We start from the raw sequence: 10,070 nt of genomic DNA, 5'->3' as shown, positions 1-10,070 counted from the left end.
TAAAGCCTCTGCCTTCAGCTCAGGTCATGATCCCAGTGTTCTGGGATCGAGCCCCGCATTGGGCTCTCTGCTCAGCGGGGAGCCTGCTTCCTCCTCTCTCTCTCTCTCTCTCTCTGCCTGCTTCTCTGCCTACTTGTGATCTCTGTCTGTCAAATAAATAAATAAAATCTTTTTTAAAAAAACCTGCCTTTCATTTTTTTGGTGCATTCATCTTTAAAGCCATTGGAACCTCCAACAACACACTATTTTTTACATTGGCTAGTTTTGTAAATGGTTTTATTAACATACTGAGGATGTGGTTGTATGAATGAAGTAATCATGTCGGGATTTTCCTACCTCTTGATTTGAAGGCAGGATCACATTATATCATATAAAGACATAGATTTAAACATAGTAGGAACAACACTTGGTTATTAAATAAGAAATGTATTTGGTCTTCTGTTAAGAAGTATGCACTAATGGTTAAATGTTACAGCATCTCTATTTTTAAGTATTCAGTACATGGCTGCAACCCAGAGACCATTTTTTCCTGTAATACTTTTTACTTATTTATTTTTGGAGAGTTTGGGCCAAATCTGTTCCATCTTTGACCTTTGGGTTCTTTTCTTTTTAGGGAAACAACCCATGTATACCTTTCTCAGTATTAAACATACACACAAACTCACATGCATGATAAACAATTCCCAGGCTTGCTTTTCTGACAAATAAATCAATGTTAGTAGATCTTTAAAATGTCAAACTTCTCATTCAGCGTGAGACCTGTCACTGTCCATGTGTTTCTTTGACAGCACCCCAGGCCTTACTGATTGGCATGGTTCCCATGTGTCAGAAGAATGAAATGTACAAGACACCTTCAGATCTATCCTGTCCCTGTAATTATTGCAGGTTTTTTTTTTTTCCTTTCCTTTTCTTTTCTTTTTCCGCCTGGCTTCTTCAGAGATTTACTACTCTCTCAGGCTTCTGGTCTCCCAGGGAGGTCAAAGAGCTTCAAGTTAGTTTGCTTTCCCTCCACTCTTTCAATACCAGGGTACCACCAAACCTTGTTTCAAGACCTCTTGGAGAATGCCACCTCTCAATCACTACTCACAGGGATATCCAAAGGGTCAGCCCAGCATAGCTTACTAATTCTAGAAAGGTGACTTTTCATTATTATCATACCTTTTAAAAATGTTCTTACAGATGCCATAGCATGAGGAACTGGTTTTGATATCTGACAGTCCTGGGTTCATATTATACCATTTCTTTGCTCTATAAATATGTATATTATTGCATTTCTCCAAACCTAAATGTACTCATCTGTGGAGTGGAAAGGATGCCATTAAGAACATAAGCTTACTGTGTAAGTTAAGAACAAGTATGTATTAGGAAAGAAGAACAGTACATGTACCCAATTGTGTGGCAGTAAGTAGAACTCTACTCTATTGACTCTATTTTGAATAAAAGGATAAAGAATACGCTGGAAATATTGCAACACAAGGAAGTACAAAAAGGGATACCCTGGTAATGTGTTGCCCTATACAAGTCAAAGCATTTTATATCATATAGCGACTTCCGCCCAGTAAGTTGGTATGGGGGCCAGCCACATGTCTAAGACAATATTACTACCTTCTACCTATTTAGGCATTCTTCTTCTATCTAAGACTGCCCTGCAGTATGACGAATTTCCAGATTTCAACATGCCAGTGTCAGCAAGCTGCAGAGTTGAGGTTATCCCTTAGTCTCAATGTCAGCAACAGCTCTGAATGCACCCATGTGTATGTTTCATATGAATTACTCATTGAAATTTACTACTGGGAACATCACTGTTATTAACATTGTAACCTAACCAGAGTCCCAGACTCCAAGTCCAACACAACACAAATGGACTTTTGGACTGAGGGAAAAAAAAAAAGCTTTTTCTACCATCTACTGGTAAGTCCTTATCTGGGAAAGGACTATCCAGTTAGGAAATGATCCAGATGAGATGATTTGCCAGGTAGTCCAATAGCTTATTGATTTCTTACTATTTTTACAGGGATCAGCAAAGATAAAGACATAAAATTCAAATCAATCTACCAAGTGAGGTCTGATGTGAGAGACATGGGAAAATCCAGCTTTTCCGTGGGCTTAGAGTTTTCCTGTGGACAGACTCCCAAATCTGCCCCGCCAGACTGACCACTGCTGGAAATTTATGCTTCCAGAGCCTCTGGGGCTGCCAGACTCATCTCAGACTCAACAAGGCCAGCATTTGATTCACGGCAGCCTCCCAACCTCTCCTTGCCCATGTCTACTGTTTGTATTCTTCTCTTGATACTTTCTAACTGGATACCTTCACACTCACCTTGGACGCCCCTTCACTTTCATACTGCCATTAATCCCCTGAACTTCTCCCTTCTCATTGATGTGGTGGCTTTCGCTCTCCTACTTTCTGTGAATCAGGTCGAGGTCTTCGTCAGCCAGTGCATCTGGGGGATAGCTTCTTGGCTTTCCCTTGCTTCTAACAACCGCTCCCTGCACCTCCCCCTACCCACCTCCTTGCCAGCAAATGTTTTCAATCCCTGTGGGTGCCTCATGCCTCTGTTCTAGAACTGGCTCTCTCAGCCTCAATAAATGTTCGTGTTACTAAGATCCTCTGTCTCGGGAGATCCATCCCTATTTCCTGACACTCCCTGACCCACTCTTTTATTCTAGCCTTTATACAATCCTTGCCTCTCAGCCTGGTGTCAGTGATCCTTTCTCTCAATGTTTCCGCCCATAATGCCTAAATCCAAGCCTCCCATTCCAATTCCAGCCCAAGTCTACATCTGCCACAACTCGCCTTAAAATACTTCGGAAATTGCTTACCTTTCCTGTTTCTACACTCTTTTGCTCTTTAGCTCCAACCCCCGCCCCCACTCCAAGGCTAACTCTTACTTAATTGCTTGTTCACGCATTAGCCTTGTTTCCCCGGAAAAGCATGGGATGTGAGGATCTATACCATTCTTCTTCATCCTACTCATTCTTCAGTCCCTCCCCCAAGCAGAGGACCCAGAAAGAGATCATTAGTACCCATGAAATGGAACTGACGTTTGGACTTCTGTAGGGGAGCTGAGGGTAAATCTTTAATTCGAACATTTCTAACTTTGTTTCTCTTCATCACAATTACACGGAGCCATGGAAGATTTGGGACCAAGGAATTCACATGCCCTCCTCCTGCTCCCCCGCCCCCGGAGCCTTTGAGAAAGACCTACAGAAAGGTTTTGTTTACCCGTTACCCCTGCTGGGGGGTCGGGTGGGGGTGGAAGAGAGCATTGTAGGATTTAAGCGCTCAGCCACAGGCGAACGCGCGCGTGGACCCTGAGGGGTCATCAGGCTGCAGAGGTGATGCTAGGAGCCCGGCTTTTTCTTGCCTTGTGGTGGGGTGCGCTTTCGCATTCTTCCGTTTAGGAGAAACTAGAGCGGACTCTCGTCCCATGCGGGGGGGGCACAGCTCCCAAAAACAATGGCCTGAAGTGGGATGTGCGGGATTCAGATCGTCGATGAGGTGCGACTGCAATGGGTAGTCCTGCGGCCGAAGCAGGCTCCTGGCGCCGGCCTCCAGCAGGGGCTCGGGCGGCAGGGAGTCTCCGGGGCTCCCGCCCGCAGCCCGCGGATTCGCCGCTAGGAGGCGCCGTGAGCGCGCCGGGCCCCCTCCCGCTGCCAGAGGAGGGCTGGCATCCCCTCCGCCAGCCCCTGAGCGGGCCGCGGAGCAGGCGAGCAGCAGACCGCAGCGGACGCGCGGCGGAGCGCCGGGGGCTGTCACCGCGGACGTGCCGCGCGCCCCGACCCAGGACGCGGGCATCTGGGGACCGCCACCCGCCGCCCCCGCGAAGGAGCCGGGCCGGCGTCTCGGGCTCCCGCTCCCCGTTGAGCACCCGCCGGGGCGGAGGGCGATGTCTGCCGGGGCCCGCCGCGGTCCCCGGGGCAGCCTGGCGCCTCCGCTCGCGCCCCTCTGGTGCTTCTCCGCCGCGCTGGGCGTGCTGTGGACCCCCGCCTCGCAGGCGTTCAACTTGGACGTGGACAAGCTCACGGTGTACAGCGGCCCCGAGGGCAGCTACTTCGGCTACGCGGTGGACTTCCATATACCTGCCGCTCGCACGTAAGTCGCCCAGCGCAGGGAGGTCGCGCGCGGGAACGAATCCGGACACAGGTTGGGTCCCTGCCCGTCTGCCGGGGGACGCGCGCCCGTCCCCGCAGCCCGGTGGAAGGAGATTCTTGGGATTCCATCCCGCTGCGCACTTGGGGTCCCGTCAGGCTCCCCCCCCCCCGCCTCTTGTCCCCCTTCCATGCTAGATGTGCCTTGTGAACTTTGAAGTAGAGACATGCCACTTGCATAGAAAACGCAAGCCCTAGGGACCTCCCAGGACCCGAGCAAAGACTCGAGCATCATACAAAGGGGAAAACGGGACCGGGACCGAACAAGCGAGTTTAAACAACGGACCACAACACGGTCTGTTTTTGCATAGCCTGTAACAATTAAGTGTCTGGGCGCAAGTGCTGTCGGCTACAAGCAGCTGGGCTCTGTCCTTTGCTATTTTTTTCCCCTCTTCACTCATCTCACTGTATACATAGCTCCACCTAGAGAAGAATTAGGACTATCTGCACCCTCTTCAAACCAGGTTTCAGACGCCCGTAGGTTTGCAACAGGAAATCAAGTTTGACAGTCGGTCTCCAGCATAAATGTTTCTGCCCCCAACCCCAACCCTAGTCTCAGGGAGCACGCCCGCTACGGACTGCATCGCGTCCCACTTTTATGATTCCCAAGGAGTGATTTTCTCTAACCTTTCGCAGAGCGAGTGTCTTGGTGGGGGCGCCCAAAGCCAACACCACCCAGCCTGACATCGTGGAAGGGGGAGCCGTCTATTACTGTCCTTGGCCCGCCGAGGGGTCTGCGCAGTGCAGGCAGATACCGTTTGACAACACCAGTAAGTGATATTTGTCATTCTCAACGGTGTGTCCTGGTTTCAAAGAACCAGGGACTTAACTCCCCACTTTGGTTGTACTCATTTGGCCTGTCTGATGAGTCTTGTGTTGTGGGCTGTTCAGGTCCCTAGAGAAATCAGCTTAGTGGGTGAAGGCAAGGAAAATGTCCGGTGAACCCCAGAGAGGGAACCTTGGTGCTTTGACCTTGAATATTTGGATGTGTCCTAGTAACTTCTGTTTCCTTACTGTCCCAAGATGAGCATTTTCAGTGGATGCTTTGAAGAAATATATGTTCTACCTTAACCGTGATTATGGAGAGAGTTTGGTTGCTTCCCAAGGACAAATCCAGGAAAAGACAGATCCTTAACATTTCCAGTGCCCAAATTCTGGAGGCAAGACTCAGCTGCTATAGACCCAGACATCTCTCCATGTTGCTGTTTAATTCTTTACAGAAAGAAAGAATTTTCTTTCAAAATATTGGATATTGGATGCAAACTAGTACAGGCAGAGTGTGGATGGATTACATCCATTTCCAAAATCCCTAGACAGATGTTTCTTATTTAATTAAAGGGAAAATACATTTTAACCAATTCAGGCTGGTTAGGTTTCCTCTGGTGTTTTCTCTTTGGGTCCTGAGAAAATAATTTTACCGTAATGCTTTCAAAAACATTAACACTGAATGTTTTAATTTGTACCTCTAAAACTTTATGAATTCCAAAGGTATACATTATCAGAAGCCAAATATCTCTTTTCGTAAAAATGTGAACTCAAATAATGTTCTTTGATGATCAGTTAAAATACCTTTTGTACCACACAAGTATTTTTATGACATCATTCTTCATCATTATTACATTAGTGTGCACTTAGAATGTATGTGGAAAATCCATTTTCACAGCATTTTTATGAAATTGGAAGGATAGTATTTACCTGTTACTTTATCCAATTTGCAACTTTCTATTTCAAAAAATTAAGTAATTTTGATTTTATCAATACGGAAGCCATTTCAAAGAAAAAAAAATCCTATGCAAGGCTTACCTTGAGTTATGCCCAAATTAAGAAAATACTTCATGAAAACATTCTCAAATTATATTTTTCACATGTATCTATATATAGTCACAATAACTCATTTCCCATTTTATTAAGTAACTCAGTTATTCTGTCCCAATTTTTATAAGCTTTTACTTTTAAATGCATTAGAAATTAGAAAAATTAAGCCACTTGATTTTAATTTGTAAAAGATATCTTTTAACTCGTTGTTTAATTGGGATTTTAAATGCTTCTGATTACTGACCTACGTCTAGTTTGAGAGTAAATTTTCTAAGTCAGGATAAAGCTTATAATTAATGGCTTTTAAAATAATCCATATCAAAACCATTTGTGTTTTTAAAAGTCTCTAAAACCCAGGCCTGGATAAATAAAGACATAAGTCAATGGTATTATTTGAATTTAAGTTAAGGGAAGTTAAGTATTTATATTTTAAGAGATATTCTTGTATTTCTACCAAGAAGCAAACTGTATCATGGACATGAGTTTTATAACCTGCTAGAACATTCCTATAACATACCAAATCAGAATCTGGTTAGTATATTTTTCCTTTGATAAAAGAAGAACCGATGTCTGCACAGATAGGTTACATCTGAATACCTTTCTAAGTACTAATTCCAGTAGATGTCATGGTTCAACAGATGAAAACCAGAGAATACAGACATCAATATGAATTTTTAAAAACTGAACACTCCCAACCAAAAAAATGTCCAATGTTAAATTACAATAGGTAGATTTTCCAAAAGTTCCTTCTAGAGCAACTTTTTGGGGATCTAAATTCACTTTCCATGGAGAAATAATGCTGCAAGATTTTGCTTTGATTTGGTTTCCAGAACAGCCCACAGGAATGCAGTTAACCCTTATTGTAACTGAATTATATTTGTAGTGAAACAGTAGGGGACAAACCTACACAGTTTTAACAATTAAATAAATAGAAAAATAATAAGAATATCGAGAAAAGGTCAGTGTTACTTAGAGAAAGAACCAGGGGTGAATGGCGTCCCTTCTGTGCAAGTTCTGAGGAAGACATCTGGGTATCTCTAAGTGTTCTAGAGATTAATGCTGCTGGTTCTACACTCTATCTTATTTGGCTTCTAAATGAATGGAAGTTTTTGTTTGTTTGTTTGTTTTTTGTTTTTATGGTAGATAGATGCCCTCATCCTATTATACTTAACAACCATAACTGTAGTGATTTGAGGATTCATAAGTGGAACAAAATAAGGGGAAGAAACGGGGAGGGAGATAGATGTTTCTGAAATAATTGAGCAAAAATGAAGATAAAAAAGAAGCAAGGCAGAGGAAGTCACACGTTTTTGAGACATGAATGGTCCCCGGTGGAATGAACAAGACAGTGAGCTGTGTGAATGCTTGGGGGAGTCCCACTGAGAAGAATCTTTGAGGAAAGAAAGTTTCCCCTGTTAGCCATCAGGGGGTACTGTGGGCCCAGGAACCTTGGTTGCTGTTGGGAATGGCCTGGGAATGGAGGGCAAAAGGAATCGGAGGACCTCGGGGCTCCATGTTGGCTACTGAGTGGGAGCTAGCTCTCAACACATCATTTCTACCTATTTCTTTATCCAGGCGCTCCAGATAATAGAACTGCCAGGGGTTGCCATTTACTGCGAAGCTGGGGGAGGGAGGAGGGGCAGTGGGAGTCAGTATAGCTCTTCGCAGTTGAAGTCCCTGTTCTTGGGGTACAGGATGATCTTGGAACCAAAGATGAAAGGCAGAAACACAGGTGCTGCTGACTCGGGGTCTGGCAGTCAATGTCATCACATTTACTGATCACCTACTATGTAACAGCCTCTTATACACCTTATTTCTAATCCATAAAACGCATTTTATGAATAAGGAAACTGACATCAAAGGTGTTCAAAAAGAGCTGTCCCGGGCGCCTGGGTGGCTCAGTGGGTTAAGCCGCTGCCTTCAGCTCAGGTCATGATCTCAGAGTCCTGGGATCGAGTTCCGCATCGGGCTCTCTGCTCAGCGGAGAGCCTGCTTCCCTCTCTCTCTGCCTGCCTCTCCATCTACTTGTGATTTCTCTCTATCAAATAAATAAATAAATAAATCTTTAAAAAAAAAAAAAAAAAAAAAGAGCTGTCCCCAAGACCACAGTAAGCAGTAGATGCCGGGTTGCAAAAAAGGTCTGCCTGCCTGCGAAAGAGCCTGCCTCTTTGCCCCGCCTTCCTTCCGGGAGTGGGAGAGGACGGGTCCTACTAGGGTGCAAATTCAGGGTCAGAGTCTATGGAGGTGACGCACTGCTTGCCCTGCCTTCACACTTCCTTCCCCTGAGCCCCCAATTACCTTCACAAAGTCCAATTAAAATAATCTTCCAGGGAAGATCAAGAAGGGAAAAGCAGTTGGGGTTGAAGGTTGTGGAGAGCAGAGGTCTTAGAAGGAGGCTTTGTCTTGATGGGAAGGATGGGTTGTCTATGTCCCTGGTTTGTTGCAGCTTCTCACAGTGTGCTGTGGCCCCTCAGAGTCCCAGGTCAACAGCTTCCTGTCTTAATCTCTGCCACTTGGCAGCCATGTATGGTTTTCCCTAAAGAGGAAGAAAATTTCTCTGCCTGACAAAATGTAGTGGCTTTGAGTGCTAACACCCACATCTGATGTTCACATAAGAGAGCACGCTGACTCAGGCACAAATATGTATTACATTTCAAATATTCCTCTAAACATATAGTTGTAACTTCCCCATCTTTTCTCTGTCTGGCTTTCCTATTACATGTGAATTCAAGTAAATTTGACCTTTTAATGACTCTGTTTCAACTTGTTCAGGCCCCTGGGGTGTCTACAATTTAGTGTTCACGGTGGTAGCCTAACAAACTCTCCCAACCTAGGCATTGAAGGAGACTGGCCTATAATTTAGTCTGCGGATCTGGTTGTGATCTTGAACTTCAGTTGTAAGGTCAACTGCCTTTCTTTCTTTTTAAAACTTCCATTTAGTTCGATTTTTTTCATTAAGTGATCATTTATTTTATTTTGACCTTATCATGTAAGCTGGATTTTAAAAATGACTTCTCAGTGTAAATGAAAAACTGGGACACCAGGAGTAGCCCAGCACTTCAAATGCATGAACACTATTAAAATCTGTGGTCCTTTCAAGTAGGGAGGAAGGAAACCTTAGGGAAGCATATGGCAGTGGGGGAGGTGCAAAGAGTAGATAATTTTCCTGCTCTGTACAAAATCAAGTGGTTGCAAAAAAAAAAACCCCACTTCCCTCATCTCCCTTCTGTCTTTCTCTCTTACTTCACTAGAATAAAATTCCCCCTTCACCAAATTGATCTCTTTTACTTTTGCCTCGGGAACTGTCTAAACTGTGCCCCGTGTCTTAAACAATTTAAAATATCACATCTGCCACATTCATGCCTTTCCTTTCTAAATCTGCTCCAAGGCTCATTTCATCTTTTTCCTACATTTCCCAAACCCGTTTGTGGAGTAAGTAAAACTGTGAGATTACAGCCCTCTTGCTAAAGGAGGGAGGGATGAGACAGAATGAATAGAGCCTCATCTTTGGAATGATGAAGAACAAATTGCAACAATAGTAGCAAAGGCATAGTGTGCAGATATCTGATTATTTTAAATACACAAATGAAACATTTTGAGGAGACAGATAATGGCATGTGCTAATTAATGACGATAATCATCATAACACTAAAAGTAATGGTGAGGCAAGACAGCTGGGAACCACTGGCAATTAGGGACCCACATTAAGAATGAACAGGAAGAGGTGGGCGGGGCCGTTGAGATTTGGAAGTCATCTGAGAAAAAGTACTAAAATTTGCCTGGCCTTAATTTAGCATCTCTGTGTTTAAAGCAACAACAATAAAACAAAACCCGACAATGGAAGACAGTTTGGTTAGGATATTTCAAAGCTCTGAAATGGTAAGATTTTTCTTAGAGTTGTGTTTTAGCTTGGGGACCGGAAGCCTTTGTGTTGGGGGTCTGTTTTATTTTGTGTTAAGTGAGCCCACAATAAGAAGCAGCTTAAAGCATCTGGTGCCGTGACTGGTACAGGGGTTGCTTTTTGATAATATTGGGTGTGCCCTTTTTCTCATGTGAGGGTTAGGAAACATATTGGTCGCATAAGTCTTGCTTTTTCCAACTTC

At 44.3% G+C, this 10,070-nt stretch overlaps 1 protein-coding gene across 1 annotated transcript in view; it reads left to right on the top strand.

Annotated features, from left to right (window-relative positions):
- Positions 1-3,643: 3,643 nt before the first annotated feature.
- Positions 3,644-10,070, top strand: part of ITGA8 (integrin subunit alpha 8) — a 172,504-nt gene continuing 166,077 nt past the window's right edge. The window contains exons 1-2 of the mRNA XM_082739047.1: positions 3,644-4,096; positions 4,789-4,922. Of these exons, the coding sequence (XP_082595173.1) occupies positions 3,891-4,096; positions 4,789-4,922 (340 nt within the window). The 5' untranslated portion in view covers positions 3,644-3,890. The remainder of the gene's footprint in view (positions 4,097-4,788; positions 4,923-10,070) is intronic.

The sequence above is a fragment of the Mustela nivalis genome (assembly GCF_964662115.1).
Source record: "Mustela nivalis genome assembly, chromosome: 7".
In the NCBI taxonomy this organism is placed as follows: Eukaryota; Metazoa; Chordata; class Mammalia; order Carnivora; family Mustelidae; genus Mustela; species Mustela nivalis.
This window is presented reverse-complemented; position numbering and strand designations above follow the sequence as displayed.